Source organism: Varroa jacobsoni, unplaced genomic scaffold, assembly GCF_002532875.2.
Source record: "Varroa jacobsoni isolate VJ856 unplaced genomic scaffold, vjacob_1.0 scaffold_776, whole genome shotgun sequence".
Taxonomy (NCBI): domain Eukaryota; kingdom Metazoa; phylum Arthropoda; class Arachnida; order Mesostigmata; family Varroidae; genus Varroa; species Varroa jacobsoni.
The window spans coordinates 29024-51320 of NW_019213678.1; the positions used below are offsets into that span (position 1 = coordinate 29024).

Sequence of the window (22297 nt, forward strand, 5' to 3'; positions counted from 1 at the left end):
TGCCGTGCCGATGAATTTCTACCTTTTTTGTTCGCTGAGCAGCCACGGTCATGGCCTCATCTTTTACACTGAGCAACAACTCAAACCGTACTTGGAACAATTGTCCGACATGAAACCCATAACTTTCTAGGGAGACGGCATGCATGATTTGTTGGAAAAAAGTTATGAACGATGACGGGAAACACATACCGTAACAACTTCACGTTGCTTTCTATTCACTAGAAACTCAACACAATATATATGCTGTAGAGGCCTTTTGATGTACGTTAGATCCATTGAGAGGTTTACTCGAACGACGACGCTATTGCTTGCCGAACATATTTAGGACACGCGGTAATAGTAAAGATAACAACGTTGATCAGCTCGTTGTGACATCCGCATTACACACCAACACAACAAGCCCAGTTTGCACATAAAAACATTGTGTAGCATAAGCGATAAACAGATAAAATTAGTTTCTTTTGTCCAGTAATTGTTATTGCCTCTTAACACATTAAAGTGTTCAAGTATTATGATTACTCGTATGTATTGTGTGTTTCCTACTGTTATATCTATCTCTAGCGATTTTATCTCTTCAAGTGAATAGCACGTGTTGTTGATCGTCAATGCATGTTTGTAGAGTCACTTGTCTCCGTGTTGACCTTAACGCCAATTACTTTTTGATCTGTCTTCGTTTGTGTTCGAGGCGCACGCATAGAAAAGCAAGAAAACACGACGCGCTCCAGAAGACGTAGCGTGTTTGCTTTGTTATTGTTAATGTTATTGCATGCCGGACTGTTTCAACGTACCGATTCTATTTTTTTTCTGAGTTTCCTTTCGCCTTTGTGATGGATGGAATTCTACTTGGCCCCTACCCTAGGCTGTTGGCCTATGGGTCTTCCAGCCGGGTTCTGTGAACTGCGTGAGCGAGGAAGCGAACGGTCTCTGCGTGAAATTACGCGGGTGTCAGTCGTTAATTGTTCATTAACATTAATATATAGTTGCCGTAACAATTTCAGATACGGGCGTTGTTTTTGCTACGGCTATACCTTGTAGATTCGATGCTACGACAGGATAGCTTGCGTTACTGATGGCGCGCCATCCACCGCTGACTATATGCGTGGGATGTCGACAAGAGTGATTTATACAAAACGCACACACACACACACACATATATATATGTGTATTTATTTTTGTTTGTTCTTTTTTTTTACTATTGCCACATATCGGCTGTATTTTAGCAGACGGCATCGTTCGTAACACTATCAATAGAGCGTGCGAGGCTAAGGCGTGAGCTGCTATCCATCTTTGATTTGCAAAAAAAATTGCCGTTCTCGTCCCACGTATCAAAGTGTTTCACTTTGTCGCTTGTGGCTTACCACTGCTTCAGGTAGTCTGCTACTCCTGGTACCGTGATCATCTCGATCTCATCTTAAGCATTTGCCTTTATCATTCACAACACGATGGCAAGGCTGGAAAAAGACACCAAATGTGATTATTGATCGAAAAGAAGAAGGGATCAAGTGGAGGGATGAAGTGGCGTAGTAGAAAAAATCAACTAGAAGAAGGGAGAGGAAATATTCATCAAAAAACGACAATAAAATTAGACTAGGTCTAAACGGCGGATACGAGTTGGAGATAGAACATAAATTGCAAACGTGTGTTTTTATCAGCAAAAATATCAGAAGCTCTTTGGACTGGTTTTCTCGAACGGTAAGCAAGTAGTAAATGTCTACCTGTATTGAATATTGCTCGATATGGTACAGGTGAAGGCGGAAAAATATTTTACGCTTAAGGTATCTCTAAATAAGGTTTCAGACCTTTTGAAAAGGAAATAAGAATTCACTAGGTTGTCTCAATATTGGAAAGGATTGCACATTTTATTTGTCGAGGTTCTGTTACGTATCGTTTTTTTGTCTATGCGTCATGATACTCCTCGCAGACTCATCGTCATCAACAGCAAAACGCATCTTCTTCTTCTTGAAAATGAGAGTTGCCCATTTCACTCTCAAAAAAAAATGTTCCGCAATTGTCGCCAACAGTCAATTCAGGTGTTAAATAGCATTTACCATTAAGCGATAGGACGATTTTTCTCTTCAATATATTTTCATTAGTAGGTACACCTAGTCATACCGTACATGTACTATGTGACGTGACGTGAGACGGCAGTCACCAGTCATTCATAATTCGATAACCTATATAATACACTTATGAAAAGCACTAAATGATCTTACGTAGTGCCGTACGTACAAGTAACTTGTTTACCTAGGTACAATTTTTCCTTTGTTTGTATCTTTGTTACAGCGGTGCCCGATCTGCTTCCCCTATCTAGAACTGACACTGTAGTCTTATTCACATAGAGACCGATATCTATGAATTGATCTCTGTATATTAATAGGGTTTGAATATCACGCATATTGACACAGACACACGCGTTAGGGCAAACAGAATGATAGGGATCGATTCTTTGAAGCCTATATTTGGTTCAGTTACTTTCGTTCCTTGCCCTTCCTCTGTTTAAGAGCTATCGTTCTATCTCGTTCAAGAAGTTCTTCGTGGGAGCTTGCCTTTTGTCTTTGATTTCATTTGTTCTATCCTGAACTGATATGCAGTTCAGGATAGAACAAATGAAATCACCGGTCGGTCGGTCGGTCGGTCGGTCGGTCGATCGATCGATCGGTAAACTTCGCTTCGTTACCGACTACAGCTTGTGAAATTTCGTTAAAGATCACAGGTGCTAAATAATGACAATAATCTCCAGTGTTTGTTCTAAATATAGGTTGTCTTGTAGGAACAGTCTCTTGATTAGACCTTGAACCGAAACGCTGGCAGGATTGTTTTAAAATAAATCTGTAAATTTACTAAAAAAATTTTACGTGTTTTGGCGTCCTATGGCGCCGGAGAGCTCTGTCGGAGAAATCAGCTATTGCGTTTATTATCCGTCAATATTGAGAATGATAAATAGAAATAACAATAATGGACGCTTGCTTCTACCCTGTAGTTGTCACATTTGAGTCATGTACTGCCATCGTCTTTATCAATAGTTATCTTTCACTTCTTTTCTTTTTTCTTTTGTCCGCTCATAAAGAAAGTGGAGAACAAATGTAGCTGAAAAATCAAGGTGCATTTTTTTTATAAACTCATTATGAATCCGATTTTTAGCAGCTTTACCATCGATTTTTTTTTTGTTCTGTCTTTCATACAGTTGTTTGTTTATATTTGTTGTTAGACCTTCAATTCGACAAGCTGCGCTGCCACAGTGATATGCTTGTTCTGTGTGTCATTCCGGTTGGCTTCTCTAAAGTCGGTTAGTCTCTATTTCTCTATACACGGACGCTCAACGAGTGTCCCACGTATGTTTCACATAGCGCCTGGCAACTATCTTCTTTGAGGGCCGGATTTCACTAATCCTTCCTGTAAACCGCAAAACTAAGGGTAAACATGGTGTTTGTGTTTTCTATTTCCTCCTTTTTCGCCGGCAGGCTCGCCGTCTCGTCGTCTGGTTCAAAACCTAAAAGAATCGTCCTATATGCAGCGATGTGTTCCTTCTAACGGCATCGCTGCCGGTCAGTGATCATTATGAAAGCAAGTACGGACGAGAAGCCTCCTAAATTTGTTGCTCATAATACAAACAATCAAGATAGTTTTTTTTTTCCTTTTGTTATACAGGATTCTATTAAAGCTGTGCCAGACATGACACAAATATTTTATATTACACATGAGATAACAGCATGTTCGCGACCATTTTCCCGTTGTAGCGGCTTGCCTTCTCAATATCTTGGTCAATTTCCCCCTTCATATTCCCTCTAACCTCTTTCATTTCTGTTTTCTTTTTTACACTTCTAGTCTCTTGACCGTTTTTCCTACTGCTGTCGTCGTCATCGCCAATGCTCGGGTCGGTCCCACCTGCAAAATTTCCGCCATGTTCTATTTTTCTATCGTATGTATCTGCGTACTTATTGTAATAGTTTAGTTGGCCCGACAGACAGACTTTGGCAGATTGTTTGACTGACATCTGTTTGGCCGGTCCATCCAATCGATTTGGCCAATTTCTGATTGGAGTCACAGGGTTACGCACCGCCTCGAACACTTCGTACATAGATCAATTTGTACTAACTGATGTATGTGGATTCCAGATGTACACACGAAACCTATATTCCACTCACAGGTGATCAGACGATCTTATTTTTCCATATATTCTAGCCATAGGTAAGCACAACTAGAAAGTCGTCTTTATGCGAAGGTAAGGCCACGGCCAATCCAGCCAGTGCCAGTATCATTTCGAATCGACACCACAAAGGCGTTGCCACCTCTTCAGATATGTCTATGGAAATTACACCTCATAATTCCAAAGCACGACATTTGTCTCAGCTTACTCTAATGTGGTGTGTGGTGCAATATTTCCCGGTGCTTCAGAGCAGTTGACTGAGGTTACGTATCCCGTCGCTACTTCCCGCGGCCGAATAATGTCTTCAATGTTGAAGGACTTCAAGGGTCGTTTTTCTGGAGGTCTACAAGGTATCGAATCGAGTACTGTGTCGCAAGACGTCACAAAGACAGAAGGAAGAAACATTTAAAACACAAGCTTAGTAGTCGTTTGTTATACAGCTAATATTCAGTCGGGCGAGGTATAGAGCCACGCGTCCGAATAACTAGGTTCATAGTTTAAGGAGCTAAGTTAACTGCGCAAGGCATTAGAAGTTGTTTGTAAAAGTCGGCTATAGCTATTACACGAATGCTAGTTAAGGCGGAAGCAATCTAATCTGAACTAGCACGCGAACGTCCTTAAGTAGGCCACTATGGGGTGGAAATCGCTATGATAGGAAAGGTCGAGCGAAACATTACTTCAACATTCTTCGATAACGTTATTTTAACACCACACGTTTAACACCAATAAGTCTCTTAAAAGTTTATGATGAATGGTTTGTAGGATGCATTCCGTCAGTATGAAGTCACAGATCGTAAGGTGATGATGAAGGAAGTTTTATTAATAGGCTTCAAAATGCAGTCAGCCTTAATTTTGCTTCTAATTGAGCCTTACCTGGATCGAAGCAGTTGGTCCCTTGAAACAGAAGTCTCTGCATGGCAAGATAATGTAAAAGTGAAGGCCCATTATCTAGAGGAGGTAAAGCCATTTGCAGCGGGAGAACGTGATCCATTAATGTTGGCACCTTTGGAACAACGCCTTGAAGACGGCGAAGAAGCTCGAGCTCTTGTTGAACTGTTAGTTTATCCAAAGGGTAGCTGCAATCGCCTAATGGCATCCGACGTGACGATCCGGCGGACTCAGAGAACTGCATTCCCGATAGATTTACTTCATCAGACCGAAAGTAAGTGGAACTAATTCGGGGAGACATCTCATTTGAGATCGGCGTCTGGTCATGAGAAATCACTTGACGCGCGAGATGTTGACGCACTTGATGCCGAACTGCCAAGTTCGGGCGTCTTTTTCGCCGGCGGAAGTTTCCGTTTTCGAACATAGCCTCTCCTTTAGTGTCGAGCGTCCAATAGCAACCTTTACCTACAAACATATAATGCCCGAACATCGACGTGTTTATAAAATGCGAAAGCGTCCATCTCGTGAGTATATACGTTTCAATATACGTTAGCGTGTGCCCAGTTGTTAAGCTGCTATTCGAAATGATGAAATTGCTTTTAGTTACAAGTTATCATTACTAAGTTCTTTTAAAATAGGTGTGTTGCTTTCTCGGCCTTCTCAAGGCGATAGAGTCCTATAGGCTCACATATTGGTGCTTTAGAGCGTTTTGAGCAGAAACTGAAACCTATATTAATTTATCTATTAAATTATTGACGTGATCATTTAATAGCACGTATGCTTTTCAGCTAACTATAAGGGTTTAATTATTCGATAAGGAGGACTGTACAGTATATTTAAGTAGTGAATTGAATAAAACTAGCTTAAAAGGACCGAGATATTACCACGGGTGACAGTATTATTTCATGGCCTTCCCTTCGTTGTAAATAGACTATTATCAGTTGAGCTCTCTGAAACGTCAACAACCAGGAGTGACAATCACTATCGTTACAGAATGGCGTTTAAAAAACTAACTAGGATGTGCAATGCCCACTAAAGAAATCATTGAACCCAAGGGCAAGTATGCTGTTTGATTGTTTACTAACCGGGTTTGCTTTTTTCGCGTGGAACCTTTTGAAAGCAATCGTTAAGCGATAGGTTATGTCGGATCGAGTTTTGCCAGCCCTGCTTGTTGTCATGGTAGTAGGGAAAATGGTCCATGATAAAACTGTAGATTCCATTCAAAGTGATCTTTTGTTCCGGCGCGTTACGAATGGCCATGGCGATCAACGCAATATAACTATACGGAGGTTTCTGATGGGGCGGGCCTCCAGTATTTCCACTTTTCAAGTTTCCATGACGTTGAGTATCATAGGATTTAGGAGTGACTTGAAGCAGGCTGAAGTCAATCTCCTCCGCGATGTCGCACTGCGCCCGTTGTGATAGATCAATCGGTGGTGGGGACGCCATTTCTGCTTTACAACTGCCTTCCTGTAAGTTCTTCCACCTAAGGGGCCAAGTTGATCTCGCAATTTCAAGTTCAGTGTTCAAGATGTTACGCTATCTCGGTTTCTCGCCGTTTTTCTAGCTACATGGAATTGTAACTCTTGCATAAGTTTCCGCACCACTCTTTCAAAGTAATTACTGCTAATCAACACTTATTTTTTTTTGGAAGATTGACCTTTAACTTTAGTTCGCTAACTTTTTTTTTTACATCACCGTTTGTTCAAAACGTTACGTCAGCTTTACGTTGACCATTGACTGATTCACTCGATCCGGCGGTTCGTTTCCGACAACAGTGAATGTCTGTTAAGTGTCTCCTGTATAGAAATCAGTTTATACTGCGACTGGCTGGCAGCAAACGAGAGGAACTTCTCGGTGAAGGGACTTTATGCCGCGGCGATGTTTACCGTCCAGTCAGCGGCAAGCTAAGACCGAGATTGTTGTTGATTGTAATGCCTGACGACTGGAATGGACTATCAGTTAGAAGCAAGTAAACACTAGAACGTACATCGGGCTTATCGACATTTGCCGTCTGCCACGAATCGTCGATACCAGAGATCAACAACAGCTAGAACATCCTGTACAGCCACGCTCATATCAATAGCCGACTCTAGCTGGCCAGCCGGTCGCGGCCAGACAGTTGTTCGCAACCTTTAGATGGTTAATAAAGCAGTGAACAAAGGAAAACGTCGAAATTGACGGCTACCACACCAGCCAATGCTGTGGCTGGCTTACAAGGAAAATGAGGGAAGAGTCACGCTGAGACTTCACGTACTAGATGTTTCGAACGAAGTTTATAGGAACAGATTAAGTTGGTACAGCGAGGGGTCCTGCAGTTGAGCGAACTGACACAATCGTCTCGATTACGGCGGAATCATTTTGTCCTATTAGCTAAAATCGTTTCCTTCTTTGTTCTGCAGTGTCATGAAGTCGTCCAAACGTGTCGAACATCTCAGGCGAACAGTGAATGATACTGTCACTGATACCGGATGGTATCCTGAGGAGGAGCAAAATCGCCGAAGCCGGATAATTAAATATAGTAGGAGAAGTTCGGATAATACTGGTAGTGCTAAATATCGATCTGTCGCCAACGATTAGATGTACGCGGACGTTTTCTACGTATCCCGTTGCTATGGGATCATTTTGATAATCTGTTTGTTCGAAAGTGGTTTATGATTTGGTCATTGTGGCCAGAGAGAGTTAGATTGCAAACGTCAATGTAGGCATCGAATAGGGAACAAGCAAATTTTCAAGTAGTTTTGCTAATTTGAAGGTCGAAACGATCTTCCGACGTGTGCGTAATAAGTTTTCCCCGCCTTCTAATAGCACGATGTCTAAGATTCGTTTAGTTGTCCCTATAGAACGCAAGAACCTTTGACCTACTGACACTCCTCTTAATTAACAAGAAGCACATCGAACCGTAAATATCTTCAGCGTATATAGTTGCTAACACAGTTTACATACACAATCCTGAACCGAGTTCTAATTTTGCTTATCACCGAGTCGCTACACACTTCGAACACCCTCCAGTGTTGAGATTAGGTAAAGCCAATAGTCATCCAACTGACTGCACTGAGGCAATTAATATCGAGCTAATTGTGGGTGTGTCCTAAGGGCCCGACACGCTTTCTTCTAAGCGGTCGCCCAACACCAGAAAGCCTCTACAAGCGTATAGGCCGTCCACGTGCTGCCATCTCTGTTGACTGGTTCGGAGACGGCATGATCACTTTGTCGCTCTTTTTTGCCGACCGTTCTTGCCGAGTGTCCATAACCACCACCAGCACTGTTCCATCAGCGGTCTCCCGCGCGAATGTTGACGCTGCCGATGATCGACCCCATCGTGTTGTCAGAGACGCCGATTTCTTATTCTCGTTGCTGCTGCTGCTGCTGCGGAGTCTCGCACTCCGTGCTCTCCTGGGCTCGACCCCGCCCTTTCCCATCGAGTCGCGTGGCTCCGCCTCCACAGAGGATACTATACCATATCACATGATACATACACATAGAGCGACGCCGGAGATGGCCGTAGAAAAACGAACAGATAGCAACAACTACCGCTAAGTAATGTTGCATCTTGGCCATTAAATAACGGCAACGGTGATGGCATGGACTTCCATTTGCTCGTCCATGGTTCACAGTAGTGACAGATGTTTTAGATGGGCGGAAACGTCAGCAACAAACACACAATCACGTGTGCGAACCCAGTCAAGCGGAACTTTGCTTTTGGCTGGAACGTCTGCCTGGGCCTATTTATGTCCTATAATCAAAAATGTCCTCAGTTTTAACGAGAAATGTCTGTTTGAGCCAAATAAATTAATATAGATTCAGCGACAATAGTCGCAGAGAGCCTTTGGCACATACGCAGGCTGAGAAATGCAAACGCTGCATGAAAGAAATTATACAAAAACCCGTTCATTGTCATGCCTATCTGCCTGTTGCATCCTTCAACGCGACTCCTGTGGCTGTCGTTGCGGGCAGAATAGACTTTGACCTTAGTGGGGGTCGCAACGACAAGGTACGTCTAGAAATGGGCGGCAAGCAAACCTAATAGACCCAAACATAAGAATCAGAAGTCAATAGTGAAGCCTAGACAGCTAAAACGAGCGACTATGCTGGACATTCAAAAACATCAAACGAAAATAATTGATAAAATTAGAAGAACGAGATGATCGAATACTAAAGTATGCTTCACCCATTTTCACCAACCGATGAACATTACATTGCAAAAAAGCTCCCAATTCAACTAAGCGTGTGGCCTACTTATGTCCTATAATCAAGAATCTCATAACTTTTAGGCATCACTATTTCAATGTTATTTATCTGGGTCACACGAAGATGATTTTTAAAGTGAATAAATCATGGCGGAAAGGCTATAACTCAATGTATAAAAGGGGATTCTAGTTTAAAATTATTTGAGTTTGTCCACTTGATCAGCATGCTTTGGAAATGGTAGCCTGACAATATCATGCCAAATCTTCTGCTTGTGGAAATATGGCCTTCGAAATGGGCAATCATTGTTGACGTCGTAAACTTCGACAGCTGTTGAGCCTTAAGTAGTAAGCGTAGCCACGCTTCAATTACCACTGCTTTAACAATCAGAGTTTGTTTTACGGTGATTTTACGGTTTTACGGTGAAAAAAATTGATACAATCTGCTCTCGAACCCACCCCAATAGTCTACTAAACATGATATTCTAATACAAATGATGATAATAATGAATAAATATAATGAATATATAATAATAATGAATACTGACTGGAACATAAATAAAACCTGTAAATAAAAATGGTATTAAGCACACTAGTTGACCGAGTAACCGACTAGCTGACTGAATTTTCTATTCAAATGCTTAAAACTGTTTCTATTGGTAGGTACGATTATCAGGCTTATCTATGCCGGAACGTGCAAATAAACAATATCGATATCACAACTACCGATAAACACATCATCTCTCTACGTAAACCTTTATAATGTATCGCTGTTGCCGCCCCCGTCGTGAGGTTGACTTCTAGAATAAATCGAGCCAGGCAATCCGTTGCGGGATTTCGAAGGACAACGTTCTTCCATTTCTAGCGAAGCTGACTTACGAACGGGCAATATGCTACAAATTGTATGTAATGCCATCGTGAAAATAATCCACCACGCAGCGTTTGGACTCTTGGCGTTCTTACGTTGTGCTATAAACAAGAAAGAGTTGGGCATTTGTGGTTAAAATGAAGCAGGATGCTGGAAAGTTGTCAAAACACCACATATCGGCCAAGTCCATATAAGTTGATGTCTAAAATAATTAGAAGCACGAATATTGAATTATGCTTGTCCATAAGGGATGCCCTGAATGACGAATTGGCCGACATTTACCTCATCTTCTTCTTTTCGAAAATCTGTCAGCACGTAGAACTTGACTTCAGTGTGATTAGTACGATCTTCGCTCCTGGCAGACGTTCTGCGTTCGTGTGAGGAGCGCCGTATTGGTATGTAGTTGGAGAAAAGGACGCATCTATAACAGCGAGTATCTTCTGCTAACAATGTTTTATTAAGCACTTCTGTTTACTATGTTTTACCCTATTCACAAGCTATACGCTCACTGCAATCCCATCAGTCAGACTCGTCTACGATCAATTATAAGAACCGGAAATGTGACAGGAGTCTCCAAGGGCCCTTGCCGAAAACTCCTTGCGTTTTAGCTTTTTATAGTGTGGCGCTTTTTCAGCGTGAGACTTCTATGTATTTATTACCGCCATGTTACATTCGATTACTTCTTTTGATTAATATTATGAAAACTGCACAAAGGAAGGAGTATGTGTGCCTCACGCGGTCCCCCACACTACCTAAAGATAGATTTACCAATTAATAACAGATTAATCAAAAAATAAAAGAAAAAATCCAGAACGGATTTACCGAGTAAACATTGCCTCTAATCATTCGCGCCATTGTCGATTACTTGCCGGCATATATTCGTGTAGAATAAGAGGGGGCGAAATACTTAACAGTTTGTTTACGGGGCGAATGTACACATATCCGCATGTTACCGCCGTAGCGATAAGAGACAACGCCCGTAGTCTGCGATGGAAACAGGATAAGTTATTTTGTCGGCACGCTTTGTATAAATATTTAGCTTGTAAAGATTAGCTGCTTAAGTTGGCTAGCGTGAGATATACTGCGCCGTGTCCGTCTGTGATTTTTGTGTTGTTGGGTTTAAGCTTATTTCATTGGCTCAATGGCGCGTGCAAAACGTTGCTATCGAATGTTTTAGACAGTATTCGAGATTGGCAGTAACTTTGTTGTCTACATCAACAAAACAATAGCGTAATTCGCGGATAGTGGCAGCGTCGATAACGACCCGCACACAAGCCAAGGGGAACGTAGTTCAAGGACCGACGGATTATCGGTTTGCTCTGTGGCTAGTAGCCGACAAGTTTACGTTAAGTGGGTTTATTAACTGTTTCAGTATTTTCTGTAATTAAGTAAGTAAGCTAGTTAATAGATTAATCAGGAAATCATAGTGACGGTATCTAGTATGTTCGTACGAGCATGTTTTGCGAATCGTCTTCTACAAATAACGTAAATAGATGTGTATGTACATTCTCGATATCGCAGTCAATCTGGTGTTTTTTTTTTAGGTGACTATAGTTCTCCGCAGACATGGCCCAGAAAGTGTGAGAAAACATAGAGCGATCAGAAATACGCCCAAGCTCCGTGCTCCCGTTGAGACGAGCGATTTTTTAGGTGATATATATATATATATGTTTGCAAATACACTTTTTGATTTCTTCAAAAATCGAATCTTCTAAGTTCGACGGTACAGTACCAGAAAGTGCAGCGAGCTACAGAGAAACAATTGAATCACCTCTGAAAGGTCTTCCATCTGCACCTGAAGATAAGTGGCTTTAAAAAAATTTTGTCAGTAAAAGTTTTAGCCAGTTTGAACGAGGATGGATATGGCCACAGCTTCAAGAAGATTTTTAGGCTTAAAGTGTTCTGCATAAAAGCTTTCGTCCAAAGGCCTATCGGTATGCAGCTAACGAATACTGATGAAATAGTTATATCCTAATAAGCACTAAATTAATCGTAGGGTTTGAACACCTCCGCATTGATTTATTTAAATTGACGATAGTCATCCCTTTGGTTCGGTACGGCTTCTGGATTATTTAATACCTCTCGAAAAGCCTGACACTAGAATATCTCAAGAAGAGCCCCCGAAGATGCCAATTACTAAAACTATCTTGCAGGGCCTGAGAGTGTACAATTTTCTCGTCAGTTTTACTTGATTTAGCCGCTCCTGTGTCCAGCCTGAGCAATCAAACTCGCCTTTATTTCCTTGCAAGGATTCCAAGTATTACATATATTCGAAGAGCCCCCATTTCAAGCGTCACAAGTTGTCGGCCTTGTTAACATTTACCTAATCCACTTTGGTTTTTACCAAAACTCGCGTATGTAAAGTCCATCCTTAAATAATTTCTAGGGTATCCGCCGGACCACAGCGGTGACTTGAGCTTAACATCAAATTTGTCGCATCTTTGGCTGCATGCACTAAATCATATGACTGGTCACAAATAGGCGACATAAACTTACAACAACAATAGGCGACAGAAACTCGACAAATATTGCGTCCTTTACTATGCCTTTTCCAGATTTTTACGTTACAATGCCTTAGTTTTTGGAATATCGCTTTTGAGCTTTAAATAATTCACTGTTTTATGCAAAGTACCTTTAATGAGCAGAAATCCAAGAACCTCTTTTATTAGATAGACCACTTCTAAATAAGCAATGCTTGTATTAAACAAGAGGAACGTACCTGGCTGTGTTCGAATTTATGGAACGGTATTGTTACTTGAAGTCTGAGTGAGCTTTTCAACTTCGTCAACTTAGACATCTTTTTGTGGTAATTAAAAATTTGATATCTGTTTTTTTATCAGTTTCCGATCAGACACTGCCTACAAGTCATACTTTTTGTTATGAATTAGCTAACTTAAAGTAAAAGAATTTTTTCGATTTTCTTCTGGTTTCATCAGTCGACCAAGATGCCTTTTCGATTCTTTTAATCATGGCTTATGCAGCCGGCTTGTCCAACCATGGAATTAAAGATCACAATCTTCATTTGTGCTCTCTTAACATTTGTTCGGAGGTTCCACCATAGATCTGAAGAAATACTTCAAAAGCTTTTCTTAGTAGCTACAGTTCGAAATAATGCTAAAGTGACTTAGTTACCTCCGATTTTTGTTCTATTTGAATTAACCATGTTTAGATGTTCGTTTTCCGTAAATGGGGAGGCTGGGTCGAATCGCAGTGGAATGAGCAAGGCATGTAATAACTAAAGTGCCGCTCAACTTCAACTCAAAGCATAATCTATTTTATTCATACTATTGGTACAGCGAACAGGCCAAACTAGCCCGGCCTAGTGTATCTGATATCAAGTAGTTTTGGGTAACTAGTAAAAGTATAGAGGCTTAACAACAGAATATGTTAATAAGTAGGTTAACGAAACGTATACCATTATATAATAAGAGTTTCAACAACAATACTCTATCAGGGGGAGTGTTGGATGAGAAAAAACGTCGGCTGTTTAAGGGTGGACGAGTAGTTAGTTGAAGAGCCAGGTGGGGGATGATCATCCAGAGAACTCACGAAGGGAATAGAGCCTTTAAATAGGCAAAATGTTGAGATCTTTAATAGTGAGGCTTAAGGAGTTCCAGGTTATAAGAAGCTAGTGGTTGGAGTTTTGGCGGAGCAATGGATAACCAAGATCAAGGGTGAGGAGAGTAAGCGGTGAATGAAAATGTCGGGGGTGGTAAAAGTTGATGCAGTAAGGGCTTTAGGTGGACTGACCCGGTAGTCCAAGCGACGTTTGTGGAGGTAGCGGGAGATGGAGAAGACACGGAGAATTCAAAAGTAGAAATCGGAGTTGCTTTGTTTCGCAGATACAGCGCGCTCTGTACACGACCACCGGCTAGGAAGGATTTGAGCGGGGGAGAGTGGAGATAACAAGGATGCACTTAAAGAGGAGGCTATTAGTATGTTGCTGTCAAGATAAATTGCCTTCTAAGAGGTGACTAAAAAGGGACTCGTATGACCAAGCTTAAATGGGTGCTTGTCAAATGTGAGAATAACAGAAATAGAAAGAGCGAAACAAGAGTGACTAAAAAAGGCCTACTACTGTCAGGTGATATTAGGTCAAAGTTCTAAAGAGCGGTCGACATCGGCTATAACAGAGAAATAAGAGCTAGCCAGAGTTAAGCCATCCGTGACGGAGCGTTCTTTAATTTTAGTCTAAATTGTGGTGTCATTAGCAAAAGCTCTCGCCGAGATGCAGAAGTCTTGATATTCCGTAGAGTGTTAACGTAAAGGAGAAATACAGTGCAACCAGGGACAGTCCTTTCAAAGTCCAAACTGACCGTAAAACAAGAAAGAGTTACAATCTAGGTGACTTTGATGTTAAATGAATGTAAACCGTTCAACGATTTTTGAAGAAAAAAGATTATAGTTATGGGCTGGTAGGAGCTGGAGTCATGTTTCGGGCCTTTGCCTTTACTACTAGGAGTATTAATAACTGTTTTAAAGATGGCCTGAAACGAACAGGGACTGGATACGAACAGGCTATATGAATATATGTTACGCTTAGCGACTCCAAGGGGCTGATTGTGGTGTTCCTTTATAACATACTTTACAATTAACGCAAAGTGTTGCCGTTAGAGCTGGGTCTATGGGCGGGAGGAAAAGGGTAAAGCGAACGACAAAATCGAAACAAAGACGCCGGGCTTAGGCAATCAGAGATGGTTCGGGTTGAAAAAGGATTACTCATGTTGGACGGGCTATAGTAGACTACCACGTCTAATAATAAATTTAGATGTAGGTAAATGAAGACGATGTAAAAATAATTAAGGATTAAGGCAGATTAGGTAAAGCTGTGTAGCAGTTACAATCTTCTGCCATGTTTAGTCTTATCTCCAAAATGAAATATATCGTAATTTCTAGGGAAGGAAACATTAGAAGAAACCGCAAGAATACATTTATTTGAATTTTTTTTCCTCAATCCTATATCGAGAACCTATTTTTCAAATAATTGTTTTCAGTTTTGTTTGTGTAAAGTGGTATTTTAAAATATATACCTACAACAAAACCCTTGTAAGGATTTGCCTAAATGTTTCCCACGTTTCACCCACAGAATAGTGGGACTCGCCCAGGTTACTAGGATTGCGCTTACACTTATTTAATTTTACAGGTTTCGTATCACAGGAACTTTCAGATAGATGCTAAGTTGTCGACTGGAAATTCAAACCAAGTTTTAATTACGGTAGAATGTGTTGTACGTATCTCTAATTATTACGCAATGAGTTTGACCTATGAGACCTAACATTTTTTAATGCGCAAGCTTAAAACATTATCAACAAGTGTATATTTTATGGATAGGTACATTTATAGGCTGACCCTATAGAAGCAACATAATAAACTCAAGTACCTCGGCTGCATATCAGTCCTTGTCTAGTCATATCTGAAAGTGTGCTGTTAAACCTAGGAAATAGACACGTTACTGTGTAGCTTTATTCCTAAAAGATACGATCAAAAATAAATTCGAACGAACGTATCAGTGCCGCAAAGGTTTTAAATTTGTGGCAAAGAAAATTCTTTCAAGTTAATATCTTTTACAGAAGACAATGTCTCTCGCAGTATTAATATCTACGAAAAACCCTGAAATTGTAAGGCACGTTCAATTGTGCGCTTTGAATATTACAAGCGACCAGAGATGCATCCGTATCGAACTCGGCACCAGACGACAACATTGGAATAAATAAATAAACAGGCGTCAAAAGTCCGCTGAAAGTAGAGTACGGAACTTCAAAGTAGGCACGCCGATTGACTACCCATATAGTAACTGTCATATATTTGCTCATTTCATTATATAAACGGAACAATTAAAACGAACGTTTGCTTTCGAAAACATCAAGAGCTCGACGTACTCCTTTACGATTAATTTATTTTAGAAGTGAATGATCTGCGTGCTCAATACAAGTAAGCACAACTTAGACGAAGCACACAATTCCACGTTCCGCAAGTTCTGTGATCAAATATTATTGAAACCATTAGGATAACGATGCTAACCTAACCTAACCTAACCACCGCACATGATTTGTTCGGGGTAAATGGTCCGGTTGTAAGAAGTTAGGGGTTGCTACTTCAAATTCAACTACAGACACAGGTCACACAATCAGAGCGAAAAAAAAATCACTAAAACCATCGAAAATACTGGTTTGACACTGGACAAGGACATTTATGTTATCTGGCGATCTGAACAAGATTTAAGGGAAAGTGGAGTGTATCAAACCATTTACTTAATAGGTTTGTTTATAAATACTTTTGATACGTCAACATATTTAGTATAAGAAGAGGTCAAAGCAACTTTTAAACAAACAGCATATACACGGTGCTCTGTTTTCTGATAGAATAATATTAGTGATATGCGTAACGAGACTGATATGGGGACCACTGCAACAGTAGCGATCGTTTCAAAGTTAACAACAGTATATTTCATGGAAAAAAAACACGCGCATCCGAATCGATGCCCGTTGGCTATTAGAGCCGTAAAGTATCATCAGAATGCGTAAGGTTAGCATGTAATTTACAAGTCATCCTTCCAAATATAGCATGGTAAAACCTATAATGACGACTTCGTAAAATAAATGCTTAAGCCGATCGCTTTAAGGTACGTCAGAGAATTAAATGGCTGAAGGACTTGTTGATAAAAAATTTTCTCTTTTTTCGCCTAAATTTTAATCCAATCCCATCAAATAATAATAATGTGATTATAATCTCACACATAATCACAAGTATAGAAAGCGTATTTATGATGTCGAACTGAATCAAAATACAATGTTTCAGACCCTGCACAAAACTAACGGATCTTCTTTATTATTAGCCGTTTTTTTAAAATTTCTGAGTAAAAAATATCATATTAGTCTGCCACAATTTATTAGGTGCATTTTACCAGTCGCACACCGCAAATGCAGATTCAATCATCTAATTGGCGTTGTTTTCTCAACACTCAGCCTCGTGACAAAGACTACAAACTAGCCCTATGTGTTTATCGAAGAGTAATGGGGGCAAACATACTAGCGTTAGCTTACGTCCATTACGTGATATATGCACAGAGCAAGAAAAATGGTAGGTGTTTTATGGCGGGTTTCAATGCAATATCATCAATGCTTTTACCATCGATCTTGGATTTTAGGCGGTTATTTATTTCCTTATGTTTTCACGCGTCGCCTCTAATACCTTAAGACTGAACTGTCGCATCAACCTTGTCAGACTGAAGAGTCAACTGCATACATTAAGATAACAACTGTGAGATCGTTTGTGGTCTTGAAAACTCGAATCTCTAACAGCTTCTGAAATTGTTTCTACGTAATAATATCGCAGAGTTCTGAATTTTTATAGGGAGCCTCTTATGGTATTACTGCGCCAAGGTTAGCGTGCCTACTCTTCGTCCGGCTTCGTATTTCGCTACTGTAGCCCTTAGGATCACGCAGCACATAAGCAGTGGACGCTCTTCTCTCTTCACGACTTCTTTCTTGCTTCAGATGATATTTATCCTCGTTTTTGTACCGCCGTTGTGTGCGATCAAATAACAACGCGTTTCCATCTTGAGATTATTGTCGATTAGTTATTGTAAACAGCCATCGTCTTTCGGCGTCGTTTCCATATTCCTTTATCTGGGTTTTTCTGACCCATCGGCATGTATTATGCATACGGGCCTGAGTTGCCCTCGAGAACTTGCCACCGACAGCGCCACACACATTCCTTTTTAATAACCATATTATGAAAGCGCCATCAACAATCAAATCAAAACCTATTTCTGGCCGCGTTTAAAACCAATATACAATAACAACAATATGTGTGTAATATTACAGTTCACCTCAGCGTCATGTCGACCTGCTCTAACGTTTCTCTATAGTTATGTAACTAGCTGCCGCGTTTAATGGTGACGTCTGCCATTGAGAAAAATTGTTTTAGCGCTGTCGCTAGGCGACGTACACTGAATCATTTACAATGAGGGCATAATTAGTCCAGGTCTATCATACACACTCGTACCATATGATGAAATTATACAGAAATCTTCTCGATATTTTGTTCGACTACATTGTGGGGCAACTCCGGGTGACATGATTACTGTGTTCGATTCGCCCTCCACCTCTTACTGTTCCGATTTTTGGGATGGCCATTTGCAACATCCGGGCAACTTACGATCGACACAGGGGCATAGTGTTTGTCAGAAAATTCCAGATATATACAAAACTAGAGTTGACTTAGGTGGCTGGCTTTAGAACGAAAACAATTAAAAGAACCATTAAAAGCAGCTATACAGGGTGCATCCAATTGTCCAGACGGGATGATGCTAAGAACTAATGTGGGCGTGCCGTAGTTGCTATATAAACATATTGTATCGTTAAGATGAAACTGAAATGGGGTCAAAGCGTCGGCTAGAGGAGGCTAAAGGAGGCTACCGACGTGGGCAGTCCAAATACATACAATAGCAGCCTTGCAGCGTCGTTGAAAATTATATACAAACGATTAATAATACAACGATCTGACTATGAAAGACGCTGCGAGAATAGATTTTCATCTGTGAAACATTCTATTGAAGGTGAATATAACCGTTTGCGTTAGCTTAGACACTTCACTCGCCATGAGGAACGGAACTGATTCGGCGATGGAACTTAATTGGAGCCTATTTAGCAAAACGTGATCTCCATATAACTTGTCCTGAAGCTCTGCCGTCTTTCTTCGCTACCGTATTTTCTATACGCATAGGAAAAATACCTATTGTGTATACTCGTCAGGGCAGGCCGTCAACGTTCGCACGCGACTTGACTTGAAAGGTCTATCGAAGCAACAGCCACAATCGACGTAACAACCAAACTTGTATCAAACGCCAAAGGAATGACGCTTATTTCCTGCAACATTCGACTCCGGCAATGCTAGTTGACTGTAAATAATAATGAAGATAATAATAACAATCATAGTTAACCGCAGCGAGTGGTTAGCGATATCGTAGGTCGTGACAACAGGTCAAAAACATCGTGTGCCATATAAACAGATGGTCGTCTGCGTTGAAGACCAAGCGACCAGCGAAAGGTATTGCGGTATGATACGTAAGAAGATCTGGCGGCAATGTCTACTTATCTTCTTTATTCATGGCATCGGCAACGGTGTAATGTAAACGTGTTACAATATGAAGGACGACGTCGTGGTCGTCGTCTCGACAAAATTTTAACGGCCGTTGCCTTGGCGAGGTCCGCTGTTGCCTGATCGGACAAACGAACAAAGAGACAAGTCCCGGTTTCGATGTAAACCACAGGAAACGGCCTCAGGATGGCACGCGAGAGGAACGAGGTGAGATTAAACGTAGCATCAAACAAAGCTGGAATGTTGTATATGATTTGTTAAGCAATCTCGTCTGCGGGATGAATCTTCCCAAATCATAATAAAATCGAAGGTAAAAACGATTGTTGTATGGTCGAAATGATGTGATTAAATAACTCAGCCGAGAAAGCATCTGCTTTTTTTTTGGCTAATTTTTTTTGTAATTGATGACCACGAGTATGAATCAAAAGGCTGTCCTTGTCGGTCGAAGCCGCATGGTCTCTTTAGTAAGGAAGTTGATGGTAGACTGTAGAGAACCAAACGACGTGCCTGGAGTTCCTAAAGGCATTCCCTAATCTCTTTCTAGGAATTATAAGGAAAACCAAGGCCAATAGGCAGACAGGTGCAGCTATACCTATGCGTATCAAAGAGAAGGAGACGAGACCTGCACGCCTTATTTCGCAAGTTATGTAACACCACCGTTGTAATAACAGCCTTTCTGACAGCGAGGCGTTACCTCTAACGTATGACAGAACTTTTATCTCAGATCTTACCATGGATCACATCCGAACATTAAGCAATTCTTTAGCCATGACTTTCCTTTATTGATCATCTGTCAAATCGGAACCCACTGCATTTGGTAAAAGTGAAATATCCTAGCATCGATTTCCTTAATAAAAACATTCTCTCGATTGAAATATTTGTTGTAGGTCACGTCAAGGTTGCTCCAAAACGCCGAAGACCTCTACTCCCTTAAGCAGATTGGCACTCTAAGCGCGCTGTAGTAAACGCAAAAGTCACTTTTGATAAATGTGACTATTTCCTCGCAAAATAGTGATACTACAATTTGCTTTTTTGTCTTTTTTTTCTTTGTGCTTTTTTGTAGGATTTTTCAAATATACAACATGTATATGGATAGCAACAAGCTGTCAAATATTTTGTAGGAAGATTTTTACCACTTAACACGTCCAAGTTATAGAAAGTTCTTACATTGCCATTTGACATAGGACTCTAGGTCCTAAATATATGCATAAAGTATCGTAGCACATATGTCTGTGAATGATGTATAGGTATATATGCCTTGTTCGCTTAAGAAAATAGGGACGTGCTTCGGTACAACAACTAATGTTAGGTTTCGTTCTTCCGAGCCGCTGCCTTCGTCGAATATGCGACCAGAGGTGAGCGCTATACCCCGTTTCTGACAGAGTTCGTTAGAAGAAGATGCTTGTAACTTTTGTCTGAGTCCAGATAATATTCAGGTACTATCTTCATTGTATATCATGATAATTGTGTCTCAGTTGGGACAATTCTTCAATTACGCTAACTTTTTCTAGAGCTAGCCAATTCTAGTGCGGACTATCTAATATAATATTTTTATTATTACACATCTATCGGTTAATATTTGTCATTTGTAGTGTTTGAGTCAAAATTTAACTTCATTATGAAACTGAAGATAAATCAAGATGATTAACGTAGCATAGCTTCGTTTCACGAACATGGAAGTTCGTGCTATTTATTTGTACCGGCATTGTCTCTTATTTTCAACCGGGTTCGTTTTTTTGATACGATCGATCGATACATGTTATGCTGATTACAAGAGCTGTAATTAGCGACGCAATGATTACCGATGCCATCTTGTATGACCTTCAATGGGGACGCAAACGTAGATAAAGTTTGGCAGGGGCATAGCTGTGTACGAATCGTTTGTACAGCTGTTCTAGCTCGATGAGGCCAGTCAATTGTTCAACAATAAGCTGACCACTTTTGGGCTGTGGCCCACTGAGTGAATCAAAGGTGTAAAATGTTGCGGCTTTGGCTGTTTACTGAGAAGTCGAGTGGTATTGTTTGCGCTTGTCAGTCATTTTGATAAGGTAATTAGAAATTTTTGCCTTGCATTTTGCCAACTGTCTGAGAACTTCAGACATATTAGTGGAAGAGGATACTGTTGGGTGGGCGAAAGTCGGGGCTATATGGACCTGTGAAACGTGGCTAAATATCAATTGAAGACAAGACAGGACATTCGTTGTTCCGTATATCTTCACAAAGTAGAGTTATATGTACGGTGGGACTATATAAGCCATTGATGATTTTGTGAGGAAGAACAAATAAAAAGGAGAAGTCAACGAAATGAATAGAAAGGTGCCTGTCTTGCCAAGATGCGTTATAATTACGGCTACAAAAGCCAATACATTATAATTCGCTACTAAGCTAGGCAGGTTCGGCGTTACGACTCGTCTACTGCAAATCTACATTGAGTTATAGTGAACAGCGCGAGGCCGACTTTTAAATAGCAATTGTTATTAGTAAATCCGCGAATTTAGTTTTGTTTGACAAGTAAAAATCAATATGTGTAGCAATGTGTGCACTATTTTCCAGAAGCGGTTCGACCGAACCAGAGCCTATATCGGTATAAAAAAAATCCTATTCTATATGAAATCCTATTCTATATATAATATTCTATATGTAATAATGGCTGTCCGCGTGATGTCGACAATATTACTTTGTCCGAACGATGCGTTACGGTAATAAAGTCATTAAAATCTCAACCGGAGAAAACAACCGCCCGTGGCACGCTAACAGTGTGCTACGTACGGAAGCACGGTAATTTCTGCAAAAAAAATTATCTAACTTCAGTTTGCCTCTGAAAATCTAGCTTTAGCCCCAGCCTAAAATTTCGTCAACGAAAAAAACTTAGTAACGCGAATTGTCCTCAGTTTCCGACCCGTGCACAGTTTGCAAATTCCAACAATTTCATAGCATTTGAGATTGTTCCGACGTTTTATTCGAAACAAGGGAATGCTCCGATATCGTCGTCCGATGTTCCCCCACGATATTGAAGCTCTTGGGTGGCCAGCGCCAGGAAGGTCACACTAGATTGCAACGTACAGAACGTGCGTCGGTTGAGCAATAGAAATAATTCTATTTCAA

The 22297-nt window shown here is 40.7% G+C and overlaps 1 protein-coding gene across 1 annotated transcript; it reads right to left on the minus strand.

Annotated features, from left to right (window-relative positions):
- Positions 1 to 1174: 1174 nt before the first annotated feature.
- Positions 1175 to 10082, minus strand: LOC111263603 (uncharacterized). Its single transcript, XM_022838829.2, has 4 exons — positions 6121 to 10082; positions 5021 to 5500; positions 4356 to 4512; positions 1175 to 1451 (listed from the first exon to the last, which is right to left on the minus strand). Exons 1-4 carry the CDS (start codon positions 6482 to 6484, stop codon positions 1433 to 1435), a joined length of 1020 nt encoding a protein of 339 aa, XP_022694564.1. The 5' UTR covers positions 6485 to 10082; the 3' UTR covers positions 1175 to 1432.
- Positions 10083 to 22297: the final 12215 nt, after the last annotated feature.